The sequence below is a fragment of the Heptranchias perlo genome, chromosome 32 (genome assembly GCF_035084215.1).
Source record: "Heptranchias perlo isolate sHepPer1 chromosome 32, sHepPer1.hap1, whole genome shotgun sequence".
Taxonomy (NCBI): Eukaryota; Metazoa; Chordata; class Chondrichthyes; order Hexanchiformes; family Hexanchidae; genus Heptranchias; species Heptranchias perlo.
The window spans coordinates 30,849,291-30,866,165 of record NC_090356.1 but is presented as its reverse complement, the minus strand read 5'-3'; the positions used below and the strand labels follow the sequence as shown (position 1 = coordinate 30,866,165).

The following is a 16,875-nucleotide window of genomic DNA, read 5'->3' as shown; positions in this document are numbered from 1 at the left end:
CTAGAAGGACAAGAGCAGCAGGCACATGGGAACAACACCACCTGCACATTCCCCTCCAAGTCACACACCATCCTGACTTGGAAATATATCGCCGTTCCTTCATCGTCGTTAGGTCAAAATCCTGGAACTCCCTTCCTAACAGCACTGTGGGAGAACCTTCACCACACGGACTGCAGCGGTTCAAGAAGGCGGCTCACCACCACCTTCTCAAGGGCAATTCGGGATGGGCAATAAATGTTGGCCTCGCCAGCGACGCCCACATCCCATGAACGAATAAAAAAAACAATTTATTGTTGTAAAACTGCAAGTTGCATTTTGTTTGCCCATTTCCCACACTATTTACTAGTCAAGTACGCTGAAATGTTGCTTTATGTTTCATTTTAGATATTCATAATTACTTCCATACTTTGTACCAACAGTAAGTATTATCATTTATATTTTGATATTTATAATCTTTTTATTAATTTTGATCAATTTCCAAATTGTAATTAATTAATTGTTTGTTTCTGCTTCCAGGTTATGCTTTTGAATGCCAAGGTAAGTATCCCCCAAAGTGTTTATTTTTTGACCCATTTTAATTTATGTAATCTTTGACTACAATATGCTGGCTGGAATCTTGAAATCTTTATCCAGTATGTTTAATTTTAAGACCTGCTGCAAATTAATTCATTTAATGGCAGGTCTTACTGCAGAATAGTTTAGGTAAAGGTATCTTGTGCAGTGTCAGTTACAAGCATACGCGTTTGTTAAAATATTCATCAGCACAAAATTCTGGTCAAGGCCAAGGTGGAAACATGGCAGATTTCCGGATCGAAATTGGGAAGGACCATTTCTTGGATCCTGACGTTTTCTCGTGGGGTACAGCTGTGGAGTACTCTGCTTTTCATGGGCAGATTAAGGCAGGTGCTGCTGACGTGTCCTTGCAGGCTTGCCCCAACCATTCAAATGATCCCGTCTCTGCAATTTGGGGTGAGGCCTATGTCCTAGCACATGTGTGGATGGGGGTTCTACTCTGCTCCCCTGAAACTTCAGGCCCACCAATAGTAACGTTTACTGCTGACAGAAATCAGAATGCAACTTGCAGCAAAAAAAGAGGTGCTGCTGCATAAGGCTCACTATTTCACTCTAAAATATCTCTGCCTGTCTGAAGGGTCCCTGATATGTTTCCTGCCATTAGCACAATGCTTCCTTTCAGTTACACCACAAAGCTGGAGTACAGTGACATGGGTTCTCTGTTCGGCCCTTGTGTCTTGATACATTTAGCTGGATATTGCGCATGCAAAGGCAAACTGTTATTAGACTATTTCAACTGTTTTATCTGTGTACTGTGCTTCCATATTATTCATTCGATTTTTGTGGTGTCCTATTGACTTTGTTTGCTTCAAATTTCCAGATTTGACTAATTTACCCTCGCAACTGTGTCATAATCTTGCTTTTCGATTGGTAATCAGTGTAGGATCATTTGCATCATAATTGTAATAATAATAACAATTGTCCATCATTAAATTCCTATCTTTCTGTCACAGATGTCCTTTCATATTGATTTTTTGGTGTAGCTGGGGGTGATTGTGAACTTTCAGCCTAAGGGCCGTGCCCACCCGTTGAATACAGCAGGGGGCCAAGTGCTCGATGAGTGCTAGAGGGCAGCTCACTGGGCTGGAGGGTGGCAAATCCGGCAGCTCCGTGGGCAAGCCGGACTGGTAGTCAGCACTAAAGGGGAGGGGAGGTGCAATAGGGAAGAGGGCCTACCCAGTGTTTTTGTGGGGCAAGGAGGAGCATACTGGCTCCTAGCCCCACGAAAATTCTCCCAAAAAATGTTCCAGGCTGTTTTTGGAGCGACCCCTAGAGGTCCCTTTAAGGAGTGCTGGTTAGCCTGCTCATCACCTGATACAAATAGGCGCACATTCCACCCATTTGTACTCGAAAATTGCAAACAGAGTCCTACAGCGAGAATAGGACCCTGATTTACCTTTGCAAGCAGCAACCCGCCTGTTTCGGGCAGGGGTACTGGGGGCTCTTTTACAGGCTTGCCTGAGAATTTCATCCTGTGGACCTTGGACTTCCAAGGGACCTCCGCTATGTCCCTGCAAGTTTCAACTGCCGGATTCCACGTAAACGGGCTGGCCAGCAGTTGAAAATCGCCCCCTCTCTACCTATCAATAGCACTCAAATCCTCCTTGCTGTATGAAACCCATGTCCAATCCTCCCAGTTTAATCAGGTCTTTGATAAACCAACTGTGTTATGCCTTTCATTCTACACATAACTTTCTGCTTAATGATTGTATTCATTGTACTAATTTTATTTGCATGAACACAGGCGATGATCAATGTAATGGCTTCCATAGAACAACTGAGCAGCACACTGGATTAGAATACTGCCTTCCACCATCATTTTTTAAAAGTTCATTCTCGGGATATAGCTGTCGCCAGTAAGGCTAGCATTTATTGCCCATCCCTTGTTGGTGGTGGTGGGCTTCTTCTTGAACCGCTGCAGTCCGTGTGGTGAAGGTTCTCCCACAGTGCTGTTAGGTAGGGAGTTCCAGGATTTTGATCCAGCGACGATGAAGAAACGGTGATATATTTCCAAGTCGGAATATTGTGTGACTTGAAGGGGAACTTGCAGGTGGTGGTGTTCCCATATGCCTGCTGCCCTTTTCCTTCTAGGTGGTAGAGATCGTGGGTTTGGGAGGTGTTGTCGAAGAAGCCTTGGTGAGTTGCTGTAGCGCATCCTGTGGATGGTACACACTGCAGCCACTGTGCGCCGGTGGTGGAGGGAGTGAATGGGGCATGAACCCACAAGCTTCTGACTCGGGATGAGAGTGTGACCATTGAGTTAAGGTTGACACTTGCAATGGGAGGGGACTTGATCGTTCCATCAATTGGACTGCTTGTCCTGGATAGTTTTGAGCTTCTTGAGTGTTGTTCGAGCTGCACTCATTCATACAAGTGGAGAGTATTCCATTACACTCCTGACTTGGGGAATCAGGAGGTGAGCCACTCGCCACAGAATACCCAGCCTCTGACCTGCTCTCGCAGTCACAGCATTTGTGTGGCTGGTCCAGTTCAGTTTCTGGTCAATGGTGACTCCCAGAATGTTGATGGTGGGGGATTCGCTGATGGTAATGCTGTTGAATGTCAAGGGGACTAATCTGATGGAACGATCAAGTCCCCTCCCATTGCAAGTGTCAACCTTAACTCAATGGTCGCACTCTCACCCCTGAGTCAGAAGCTTGTGGGTTCATGCCCCATTCCAGAGACTTGAGCATATAATCTAGTCTGACACTCCACTGCAGTACTGAGGGAGTGCTAACCCTAACCCTAACCCTAACCCTAACCCTAACCCTGTTGGAGGTGTTGGCTTTCAAATTAGGCATTAAACCATCTGCCCTCTGAGGTAGACATAAAAGATCCCATGGCACTGTTTCGAGGAAGAGCAGGGGAGTTCTCCCTGGTGCTCTGACCAATATTTACCCCTCGAGCAACATTAAAACAGATTATCCCGTCATTATCACATTGTTGTTTGTGGGGCCTTGCTGTGCTCAAATTAGCTGCCACATTTTCCCCATATTACAAAAGTGACTACACATCAAAACTACTTCATTGGCTGTGAAGCGTTTTGGGACATCCTGATGTTGTGAAAGGTGCTGTATAAATGTGACTACTTTCTTTCTATTGCTGGTGTAAGGATTCTAGACTAGAAATTTTGCTTTTTTTGGGGGGGGGCAGAAATTTGCTATATTGGGATTGGAAGAGCAGGAAATTGGGACAGTACCATTTCTGTCAGGTTTTGCTCCGCTTTCTGGCTCAGAGAAAAGCACTGATGGAGAAGGATGGGCATTTCATCCACCCACTCCCCTTCGTCCTGAGGTCACTTTTGAAAGTAGTACTAGTGAGATCCTGTACTCCTTGGGATTTCTGGGAGTGTCCAGGATCCCACTAGTTATGCCTCCTGTGCGGCCAGCAGTAAGTAAGCCTACTTGAAGTGAACATACTTGCAGTATAGGGTTGTATACAGAACCCACAATGTTGCATTCAAACGGCAGTCGATCACTTGCATTTGGACATCGGGCAAGGGAACAACATGGAAGCCCATTTGACAAATTTAAATCCTGGGCCAGATGGGCCTGTGCCCCTCATGATGGAGCAGCAAGTTAATGCTCTGAAATTTCACTCACTCCGTGAGCCGGTTGCCCCATTAACGCTATCAATGGCACTGCTGCCCAGCCCTAATAGTCAAATAATCCAGTTCCCGAGATTTGGAATGGGGTCACAGTGAGGCCAGACGGGTAGGTGGAATTTGTAGGCTCCTTAGTTTGACCTATCTCAGCCCAGCGTGCAGTGAGTGCAATCCATAGCAAAAAGTTCATATTTTGGTTCTCAGTACTTGACCTTCTCCCACCAGTCGTGGGGGGGCGGGAGGGGGTGGTATTAATATCGAGGCCAAAGTGTTCCTTTCCTTAAACAATGTTGACACCCTCACTGAAGAGCACACTGTGTTTTGGCTTCTGTACTTTAGATTTTTTGGCTTCTGTACTTTCAATCACTCTGACAGGTGACTGCCTATTCCCTACGACTTCGAGAAATTTTCATCAATATCATGGACATTTTTTGCATTGCTCCCAGGTGAGGCAGGAAGTGAATATATTGTGATGTACAAGGCATTGCATGGGACAGACTGGATGGACCATTAGGTCTTTTCATGTCTTGTCATTTTTTGGATGTTCATTATTGCACCTGTACCTGGGGGAAGCCTGCTACTTGATGCAATCTCACTATTTGTTCTTGTTGCTTGGCAGGGTCCATAGAAGTTATAAAATGTGAGCATCCATCATCTTCTTGATGCAGTGGTGTACTGCAAATTGATTTACGTGGAATTACATAACAACTACAACACAAAAACAGGCAGTTCGGCCCAACCAGCCCATGTTGGTGTTTATTTTCCACACGAGTAGCAGTCCTAATCCTATTTGCTTGTTCTGTTCCCATATCTCTTTAATCAGTCAATTTCCTTCAATCATCTATCTAACCTATTCTTAATCATTGACATGGTCTCTGCTTCAATCACTCTGGTAGTGCATTCCACAGCCTCACAATTCTGTGTTAAAAAAAAATCTCCTGCTCTCTGTCCTAAATCTCCTACATTTAATGTAATATCTATGTCCCCTTGTTCGATTCTCCTCAATCACTGGAAACAATTTGTTTCTATTTATTCTGTCCCATCCCTTTATAATTTTAAACACCTCTGTCAAATCATCACTTAATCTCCTCTATTCTACCGAAAACAGCTGCAATTTTTGAAGTCTTTCTTCATATTTGTATTTTCTCATACCAGGCAGCAACCTATGAATCTGCAGTGTACCCTTTCTATTGCTTCAACATCCTTCCTATAATGTGGAACCCAAAACCACTCACAATACTCCAACTTTGGTGTTACTAGGGTCTTATATAGATTCACTAATATATCTTGGCTTTTATATTCTATACCTATTGCCATAAACCTCAGTATTCCATTATGTTTTCTATGGCCTTATCCATTTAAGGTGCTCCTTTTAATGTCTTGTGAACCTGAATCCCCAAATCCCTCTGCTGTTTCACATCACCCAGCTTTCCCCAATTCAATTATTACTTTTTTATCCAAAATGTACTACCTCATATTTACTGACATTGAATTCTATCTGCCACTTTTTTGCCCATTCCACCATCCCTAACTCCACATCCCTATTACTCACTCCTTTGATGCTTCCTTTGGTCCTCAGGAGTTATTTACTATGTCTCATATTTTAGTATCATCTACAAATTTGGGCACCATTCCCTCTAGTCCTAATCAAATTCAAATAATTGATGTATACAGTGAACAGAAGCAGTCTCAGAACAGAACTCTGTGGGACACTGCTACCCTATTTCAACCACTCTGAGAAACTGCCCTTAACTCCTAGTCTTTGTTTTCTCCCTTCTAACTGGTTTTTAATCCAATTTGCTGCCCTTCCCTAAATCCATATCCCTTAATCTTCTCCAACAGTCTCCTGTGTGGTACCTTGTCAAAGGCTTTCTGAAAGTCCACGTACACCATATCCACTGCATTTCCCCACCCATCATATCTATCACCTCCTCAAAGAACTCTTATCAGATTTGTCAAGCATAACCTTCTTTTCTGAAATCTGTGTTGGCTACTTTTAATTATTTTTGCTTCATCTAGATATTTAGTAATTTCATCTTTAATTAATGATTCCAAAATATTATACTAACTGGCCTATAATTCCTCAAGTTAGCTTTGTCACCCTTTCTGAAAATGTGACTTGAGGTAGCCTGAAATTGCCTGGAATGTCCCAGTGGCATAACAATACATAGGAACAGGAGTAGGTAATTCAACCCCTCGAGCCTGTTCCGCCATTCAATTAGATCATGGCTGATCTATATCTCAACTCCATTTACCCGCCTTGGTTCCATATCCCTTAATATCCTTGCCTAACAAAAATTTATCAATTGCAGTTTTGAAATTTTCAATTGACCCCTAGCCTCAACATCATTTTGGGGGCGACAGGTCCAGATTTCCACTAACCTTTGTGTGAAAAAGTGCTTTCTGACATCACCCCTAAATGGCCTAGCTCTAATTTTAAGGTTATGCCCCCTTGTTCTGGATTCCCCCACCAGAGGAATCAGTTTCTCTCTATCTACTTTATCAAATTCTTTAATCATCTTAAACACCTTAATTACATCACCCCTAAACCTTCTAAATTCAAGGGATTATTAGCCTAGTCTATGCAACCTGCCCTCATAATTTAACCATTTTAGCCCAATATCATTCTGGTGAATCTGCACTGTACCCCCTCCAAGGCCAATAAATCCTCCTGAGGTGTGGTGCCCAGAACTGAATCATGGCTATGGTTGCTTTAACAGCTACTGAGAAGGCCGTGCTCCTTATTGAGGTATTGCAACTCTACAGCCAGCAACTGGAATAACTCTCCAATAACCTGGAGGGGTGGGGAGGTGGGGGTAAGTGCAGCATTTTAATGATTTGTCTCAAGGAAAAATTACGGTAAGATCTCGCAGATCTGTAAACCCTGTGGAATGGGTGTCGATGTGTTGCAAACAAGCATCTTCCACGATGACCCACTGTACATTCCGCCAATCCAGCTTCCTCTGTATCATCATCCTCTGCTCTCTGTAATACAGGGAGGCAGGGATTCCTATAGGGAAATCCATCTCTCCACTCTAAAACTTAAATTTTCCTAGAATACACAGTGAAGCTCCTGAACCCCCAAAAACAAAATTCACCGTCCAAATAAATTTCAGAAACATGCATTGAAGTTCTCCAACAAAGGTGTCCTCTGTGTGGATCCACCTCAGGGAGCTCCCTACAGCCACTTTTATGGGTTTTTCCATTGGTGGCATTTGAGGCAGTAATTAAGGGAAATTGCAGGGATTACTTGGCCACATCCACCTGTCTCTATTTACATAGTGGGGGAGGGGGGCACTGAGGGCAGAAGGTAATGGCGACCGGTGATTTTATGGGATTAAGATTCTGATGGCCATTTATTGGGGCAGGACTGTGACATTAAGACTCACGGCTCTTGTTTTCTGTTTTTAATGCCACAAATCCACCCAAAAATGGGCAACTTTTGAGAAGGAAACACCACCCTAATGTTTCCACAGTATTTACAGTCTGTTATAGGAGGTTTTCCAAAATTACACAGCATTGATATCTGAGTCGCTTTCTTCTGTTTCCTTACTAAAGGTTGCCCTTCTTCCTGGGTACTTAATTTTTGAGCTATTTTGTCGTTGATTCACTAGCTTTACATATGTCAGGCTAAGCTTTCAATATTTGCTTTCGTAAAAATCTCTTCCTAGTAGTACAGTTTTGTATTCCAATAACTATTCTACATCTATTAGACTTTCCCCTAGAGCTCCATAGTTGCATGTTCTAGCTAAGCCACAGAGACTCGTTACATATGACCCTGTTATTTCCTCAGGACTTTTGTTAAAAATATACCAACCATAAGTTTCATTACTTTATCAAGTACAATCATGGAGTCATACCTAGCACAAAGGAAGATAGTAGTGGTTGTTGGAGGCCAATCATCTCAGCCCCTGAGCATTGCTGCAGGAGTTCCTCAGGGCAGTGTCCTAGGCCCAACCATCTTCAGCTGCTTCATCAATGACCTTCCCTCCATCATAAGGTCAGAAATGGGGATGTTCGCTGATGATTGCACAGTGTTCAGTTCCATTCGCAACCCCTCAAATAATGAAGCAGTCCGAGCCCGCATGCAGCAAGACCTGGACAACATCCAGGCTTGGGCTCATAAGTGGCAAGTAACATTCGCACCAGATAAGTGCCAGGCAATGACCATCTCCAACAAGAGAGAGTCTAACCACCTCCGCTTGACATTCAACGGCATTACCATCGCCAAATACCCCACCATCAACATCCTGGGGGTCACCATTGACCAGAAACTTAACTGGACCAGCCATATAAATACTGTGGCTACGAGAGCAGGTCAGAGGCTGGGTATTCTGTGGCGAGTGACTCACCTCCTGACTCCCCAAAGCCTTTCCACCATCTACAAGGCACAAGTCAGGAGTGTGATGGAATACTCTCCACTTGCTTGGATGAGTGCAGCTCCAACAACACTCAAGAAGCTCGACACCATCCAAGATAAAGCAGCCCGCTTGATTGGCACCCCATCCACCACCCTAAACATTCACTCTCTTCACCACCGGCGCACAGTGGCTGCAGTGTGTACCATCCACAGGATGCACTGCAGCAACTTGCCAAGGCTTCTTCGACAGCACCTCCCAAACCCGCGACCTCTACCACCTAGAAGGACAAGAGCAGCAGGCACATGGGAACAACACCACCTGCACGTTCCCCTCCAAGTCACACACCATCCCGACTTGGAAATATATCGCCGTTCCTTCATCGTCGCTGGGTCAAAATCCTGGAACTCCCTTCCTAACAGCACAGTGGGCGAACCTTCACACGGACTGTAGCAGTTCAAGAAGGCGGCTCACCACCACCTTCTCAAGGGCAATTAGGGATGGGCAATAAATGCCGGCCTCACCAGCGACGCCCACATCCCATGAACGAATAAAAAAAACCCAGAGAATGATCTATATTGCTAAGAATAATGAGGCTGAGAGTATGATAAGTTGGTCAGGATTTACTACCTTCAATTAAAATAAGTCAGACATCCATGACATTCAATGTCAAATTTAGTGGGCGGACTACGAATGACCAGTCTGACCCGAGAGAAAATTGAAGCTCTTCAGCAGTTTATTTTAGTCTGTTTGACTGCAATAGGGCCCTAATAAGCTAACTTAGATGGAGTGGAACAATTTCTTTGTGAGAAAGAATGTCTTTTAGAACAATTAGCCTCCACAACTGTATGAAGCTGTGTTGTAATGCACAGCACAGCCACATAGAGAGCAGCAAAGTGAAACATCCAAGCCAAAGAAGGCTCGTCTGGTGACACTTAAGAATTCATTTAAAGAGCTACAAAAGTTCTTCAACATTTTTATTAACTTATTATTCGTAGGTGGGAGAAATGGTTGGAAAAAACAATCCCGTAAAGCCTTGTTGGGTTTAAGCAAAGAAGCAACGGTCTAAATTCCCAGCAATCACCTGACCTGAGGGCTTGGTCATAGGATTGAGGAGTTGCTATCAATTTCACTTCTCACTGTCAAGGATAAAAATCACCTACAAGTTCAGTTCTATTGTTTTCTTCACCCAATACTTTCCTCTTAGTTCACTAACAGCATTCAGCTGAGTCAGAAATTTGTGGGTTCAAGATCCTATTCAAGGAGCAAATCAGTGAACTCTTTTTTATTTTTTTCAATTTCCTGTAGATTTATTTTCCCCTCTCATCGGAAATATGCTGAAACCAATTATTTTTCTACGTAACTTTTGTTCTAACAGGCCACCAATGGAAGGAGCCCAATTACGCAGCACTTACTAAGCCAAGGCCTTCACTTCCATCTTTAAAAGTGTCCCTTACAGTGTACTTCTTGTTTGTTCCTTTCACCAGGTGATTGCAAAACCCGCTGGTTTGACCGTGATAACCCATCAGGAAATGGGGATTATGAAGATCTTGTGAATCTCCGAAAAGAATATCCTGATCAGATCTGCAATAATCCGACTGCCTGTGAAGTGGAGACAACATCAGGAATTCCAGCCTCAAGCTCTGGAGACAACGTTTCTGGGTAAATAATGATTCCTCCTATCTTATTTTTGATATTGTCAACTTACTTCAAAGAGTATGAATTGTTTTAGCAACTACATTATCACACTCTCCTATTCTGTATTAAACAGGTGCAGCATTTCAACTGGATTTACCTGTGTGAATAAAGAGCAAAAAGATGGAAGCTGTGAAGATTACAGAATACGATTTACCTGCGCTGAATCTTTTTGTAAATGTAAGTAATCTTACAACACCAGGTTATAGTCCAACTGTTTTATTTGAAAATCACAAGCTTTCGGAGGCTTTCTCCTTCGTCAGGTGAGTGAGTGTGGGATTCCATGGAAGGTTACCGCATTTATAGTCAGAGAACAATACCTGGTGATTACAGATAATCTTTCCAACTGCCCGTTGTCAAGGCAATCAAAGTGTTCAGACAGAGAGGTGTTACCTACAGGACCACCGAATATACAAACGGCCAGAACAAAAGACAGAGAGAGAGAGAGAAACATCCGAAACGAAGAAAAAGACAGAGAATGACCCCTTGTATTAAAAACAGATAACTTTTTTTCGCTGGTGGGGTCATCTCCACATCAATCTTTTTGTAAGTATTGGACATTTGTAAGAGCTGATTGATGTTACCTTCCACTTTGGAAAGAATGGTTCTACATTCAATGCTGCTGTTTTGCTGTATGTATAAGTAAGAAGAAGATGGTTTCAGTCTCTGGGCAGAATTGAACTATGTTAATGTAATATTAAACACTGAAGACTTTCTGGAAGTAAAGTGCACTGGAACATTGACCCACAGCATCGACAGGCGTTAGAACCCAACACCCAGAGTTTCTAATCACAGTTGTGTTACTGCAGGAGGCACCGAGTGCAGGCCGAACATTTCCCTTCAGGAATGAAATGAGACCCCCACATTGTACGATCAGGGTCTGAGTGAACTTTAACAAATAAAACTGTTAAAGTCGTGTCAAAATATCAGTTTTCAGCTAGGTCTCTGTTCAACCAACTAAGTTGTGTTTTTCATTATCTGTATAGTTTTCAGTTCCAAGATTTTATTTTTCATTTTCTTTCTTGCTGGAATTCTATTTTCCATTATTAATGTTTGACTTCAAGTGGGCAAAACATCATTGGATATTTGTAAAAATCATTTACTAACTGCTCCCTTACACTTTGGGAATAATTAATGTTTATAAAATTAATGTACTAATCTAATTGTCTGTTTAAATAACAACAGGCTGGTTTCATTCCTTGAGGCTAATAATCCTGAGACATGAGTTTAAATCCCGCCACGGCAGCCGGGGAATTTAGATTCAGTTAATTAAATAAAATCTGGAATAAAAAGCTAGTACCAGTAATGGTGACCATGAAGCGACTGGATTGTCGTAAAAACCCATCTGGTTCACTAATGTCCTTTAGGGAAGGAAACCTGCCATCCTTACCCGGTCTGGCCTATATGTGACTCCAGACCCACAGCAATGTGGTTGATTCTTAACTGCCCTCTGAAATGACCAAGCAAGCCACTCAGTTGTAAAATCCCGCAAAAAAAGTCATAAACAAGAATAAAACCGGATGGATTGCCTGGCATCGGACCACTAGGCATGGCAAAGGCAAACCAAGTCCAGTCTCCTCACTAACATCTGGGGACTTATGCCAAAATTGGGAGAGCTGTCCCAAAGACTAGGCAAGCAACAGCCTGACATAGCCATACTCACAGAATCATACCTTTCAGCCAATGTCCCAGACTCTTCCATTACCATCCCTGGGTATGTCCTGTCCCACCGGCAGGACAGATCCACCAGAGGTGGCGACAAGGTGGTATACAGTCAGAAGAGAGTAGCCCTGGGAGTCATCAACATTGACTCCGGACCCCATGAAATCTTATGGCAGCAGGGCAAACATGGGCAAGGAAACCTCCTGCTGATTACCACCTGCCACCCTTCCTCAGCTGATGAATGTTGAGTACATCTTGGAGGAAGCACTGAGGATAGCAAGGGCATTGAATGTACTCTAGGGGACTTCAATGTCCATCACCAAGAGTGGCTCGGTTGCACCGCTACTGACCGAGCTGGCCGAGTTCTGAAGGACATAGCTGCCAGTCTGGGTTTACGGCAGGTGGTGAGAGAACCAACATGAGGGAAAACCTACTTGACCTCGTCCTCACCAATCTACCTGTCGCAGATGCATCAGTCCATGTCAGTATTGGTAGGAGTGACCACCGCACAGTCCTTGTGGAAATGAAGTCCCGTCTTCACACTGAGGACACCGTCCATCTTGTTGTGTGGCACTACCACCGTGATAAATGGGATAGATTCAGAACAGATCTAGCAGCTCAAAATTAAGCATCCATGAGGCACTGTGGCCCATCAGCAGCAGCAGAATTGTATTCCACCACAATCTGTAACCTCATGGGCCAGCATATCCCTCACTCTATCATTAGCAACAAGCCAGGGGACCAACCCTGGTTCAATGAGGTGTGTAGAAGAGCATGCCAGGAGCAGCACCAGTGTACCTAAAAATAGGGGCCAACGTGGTGAAGCTACAACACAGGTCTGCATGCTTGCTAAACAACAGAAGAAGCATGCTATAGACTCAGCTAAGTGATCCCACAACCAAGGGATCAGATCAAAGCTCTGCAGTCCTGCCACGTCCAGTCATGAATGGTGGTGAAAAATGAAAGAACTAATGGAAGGAGGAGACTCCATGAACATCCCCATCCTCAATGATGGCGGAGCCCAGCACATGAGTGCAAAAGACAAGGCTGAAGCGTTTAGAACCATCTTCAGCCAGAAGTGTCGAGTGGATGATCCATCTCAGCCTCCTCCCGATATCCCCACCATCACAGAAGCCAGTCTTCAGCCAATTCGATTCACTCCACGTGATATCAAGAAACGGCTGAAAGAACTGGATACAGCAAAGGCTATGGGCCCCGACAACATCCCGGCTGTAGTGCTGAAGACTTGTGTTCCAGAACTAGCCGTGCCTCTAGCCAAGCTGTTCCAGTACAGTTGCAACACTGGCATCTACCCGACAGAATGGAAAATTGCCCAGGTATGTCCTGTCCACAAAAAGCAGGACAAATCCAATCCGGCCAATTACCGCCCCATCAGTCTACTCTCAATCATCAGCAAAGTGATGGAAGGGGTCGTCAACAGTGCTATCAAGTGGCACTTACTCACCAATAACCTGCTCACCGATGCTTAGTTTGGGTTCCGCCAGGGCCACTCGGCTCCAGACCTCATTACAGCTTTTGTTCAAACATGGACAAAAGAGCTGAATTCCAGAGGTGAGGTGAGAATGACTGCCCTTGGCATCAAGGCAGCATTTAACCAAGTGTGGCATCAAGGATCCCTAGTAAAATTGAAGTCACTGGGAATCGGGGGAAAACTCTCCAGTGGCTGGAGTCATACCTAGCACAGAGGAAGATGGTTGTGGTCGTTGGAGGCCAATCATCTCAGCCCCAGGACATCGCTGAAGGAGTTCCTCAGGGCAGTGTCCTAGGCCCAACCATCTTCAGCTGCTTCATCAATGACCTTCTCTCCATCATAAGGTCAGAAATGGGGATGTTCGATGATGATGACACAGTGTTCAGTTCCATTCGCAACCCTTCAGATAATGAAGCAGTCCATGCCCTCATGCAGCAAGACCTGGACAAAATCCAGGATTGGGCTGATAAGTGGCAAGTAACATTCGCGCCAGACAAGTACCAGGCAATGACCATCTCCAACAAGAGAGAATCTAACCACTTCTCCTTGACATTCAATGGCATTACCATCAGCGAATCCCCCACCATCAACATCCTGTAGGTCACCATTGACCAGAAACTTAACTGGACCAGCCACATAAATGCCATGGCTTCAAGAGCAGGTCAGAAGCTGACTCCCCTGACTCCCCAAAGCCTTTCCACCATCTACAAGGCACAATTCAGGAGTGTGATGGACTATACTCCATACTTGCCTGGATGAATACAGCTCCAACAACACTCAAAAAGCTTGACACCATCTAGGACAAAGCAGCCCGCTTGATTGGCACCCCATCTACCACCTTAAACATTCGCTCCCTCCACTACCGTCGCACTGTGGCTGCAGAGTGTACCATCTACAAGATGCACTGCAGCAACACATCAAGGCTTCTTCGACAGCACCTAAACTATGTTTTGCAAACCCACTGTTCAGTCCCCAAGTTTTAACTAGATCTGTATTAATGGTGATGCACTGTCTTTCCATTTGTAAATAATTTTCCATTCCATGTATTATTCTTCACACTTATATTTCCGTCAAAACATTTATTATTATCAATGTATTCTTTTCCACTGGAGAAAATGGTTAGTAGCTTAGCTTTGAACATTGTCTTTCAGCTGGAATCGGGTTTTAGTCTAGGAGTTCGGACGGAATGAGCATTTTCTCACTGTTGTAGCAAGGGATCATAACTGAAAAGGGTTTGATCCATCTATAGAACCATAGAACCATAGAAAAGATACAGCACAGAAGGGGGCCATTCGGCCCATCATGTCAACGCCGACTCGAAGAACAACCAGGTGCCCATTCTAATCCCTTCCAGCACCCGCTCCGTAGCCCTGCAGCTCACAGCACTTTAGGTGCAGGTCCAGGTACTTTTTAAAAGAGTTGAGGGTCCCTGCCTCTACCACCAATTCGGGCAGCGAATTCCATACACCCACCACCCTCTGGGTAAAAAAGTTTTTCCTCATGTCCCCTCTAATCCTTCCGCCAATCAGCTTAAATCTAGTTCTTGAACTCTCCGCTAGGGGCAACAGGTACTTCCTGTCTACTCTATCTGGGCCCCTCATAATTTTGTACACCTCAATCAAGTCACCCCTCAACCTCCTCTGCTCCAAGGAAAACAACCCCAGCCTATCCAATCTCTCCTCGTAGCTGCAATTTTCAAGCCCTGGCAACATTGTCGTAAATCTTCTCTGCACTCTCTCCAGAGCAATTATGTCCTTCCTGTAATATGGTGACCAGAACTGCACACAATACTCCAGCTGTGGCCTTACCAGCGTTTTTTACAGTTCCATCATTACATCCCTGCTTTTGTATTCTATACCTCGGCTAATAACGGAGAGCATTCCGTATGCCTTCTTCACAACCTTATCTACCTGTACTGCCACCTTCAGGGACCTGTGCACATGCACTCCATGGTCTCTCACTTCCTCTACCCCTCTCAATATATTCCCACTTACTGCGTATTCCCTTTTACTGTTTGCCCTCCCTAAGTGCATTACCTCACACTTCTCCGGGTTAAACTCCATTTGCCACTTTTCCGCCCACTCCACCAACCCGTTGATATCTTTTTGGAGTCTACAGCTATCCTCTTCACTATCAACTACAAGGCCAATTTTTGTGCCATCTGCAAATTTGCCAATCATGCCCCCCTACATTCAAGTCCAAATCATTAATATATACCACATACAGCAAGGGACCCAACACTGAGCCCTGTGGCACACCACTGGAAATGGATTTCCATTTGCAAAGACCATCCATCGACTTTTACCCTTTGTTTCCTGTTACGGAGCCAATTTTGGATCCAATTCACCACATTTCCCTGTATCCCATGGGCTTTTACCTTTCTGGCCAGTCTGCCATGTGGGATCTTGTCAAAAGCCTTACTAAAATCCATGTAGACAACATCCACTGCACTACCCTCATCAATCCTCCTTGTCACTTCCTCAAAGAATTCAATCAGATTTGTAAGGCATGATTTCCCTGAACAAATCCATGCTGACTATCTCTGATTAAACCATGCCTTTCCAAGTGAAAGTTTATCCTATCTCTCAGTATTGATTCTAATAGTTTGCCCACCACTGAGGTAAGACTGACTGGCTTATAATTGTTCGGCCTTTCCCTCATACCCTTTTTAAACAATGGTAGTACGTTTGCAGTCTTCCAGTCCTCTGGTACCTCCCCTGTATCTAGTGAGGATTGGAAAATGGTCCTCAGAGCATCCACTATTTCCTCCCTGGCTTCCTTCAATATCCTAGGAAACAATTCATCCGGGCCTGCTGACTTATCAATTTTCAAGGATTCCAGTCCCTCTAGTACTTCCTCTCTCGTTATGTTTACCTTATCCAATATTTCACACCTCTCCTCTTTAACAACTATGTCCGGATCATCCCTTTCCTTTGTTAATACGGAGACAAAATTTTCATTTAAAACCCTACCCACATCCTCTGCTTCTACACACAAGTTACCCTTATCATCCCTGATAGGTCCCACCTTTTCCATGGCTATCCTCATGTTCTTAATGTATTGATAAAACATCTTTGGGTTTTCTTTAATCTTATTAGTTAATGTTTTTTCATGCCCTCTCTTTGCTTTCTTTATTTCCTTTTTAACGTCATCCTGTACGTTCTATACTCCTCTAGGCTTTCTGCAGTATTTAGTTTTCTGTGACAATCATAAGCTTTCTTTTTCTGCTTTATCTTGCCCCGTATACTTCTAGACAACCAGGGGGCTCTAAATTTGGCAGTGCCACCCTTTTTCTTTGAGGGGATGTGTCTGCATTGTACTAGTAGAATTTCACTTTTTAGTGCCTCCCACTGGCTTGTCACTGATTTCTCCTCAAGTAGTTGTGTCCAGTCCACTTCTGCCAAATCACCTCTTAGTTCTGTGAAATTTGCCTTCCCCCAATTTAAAACGTTTACTCCTGATTTAACTCCGTCCTTTTCCATAATAATGCT

At 44.1% G+C, this 16,875-nt stretch overlaps 1 protein-coding gene across 2 annotated transcripts in view; it reads left to right on the top strand.

Moving 5' to 3' along the window:
• The window catches only part of si:dkey-205h13.2 (mucin-5AC), an 80,323-nt gene that overhangs the window by 3,698 nt on the left and 59,750 nt on the right, over nucleotides 1-16,875 (top strand). For both annotated transcript variants that reach the window (XM_067970127.1, XM_067970126.1), the window contains exons 2-5: nucleotides 385-418; nucleotides 517-537; nucleotides 10,023-10,197; nucleotides 10,307-10,410. In XM_067970127.1, the coding sequence (XP_067826228.1) occupies nucleotides 385-418; nucleotides 517-537; nucleotides 10,023-10,197; nucleotides 10,307-10,410 (334 nt within the window). The remainder of the gene's footprint in view (nucleotides 1-384; nucleotides 419-516; nucleotides 538-10,022; nucleotides 10,198-10,306; nucleotides 10,411-16,875) is intronic.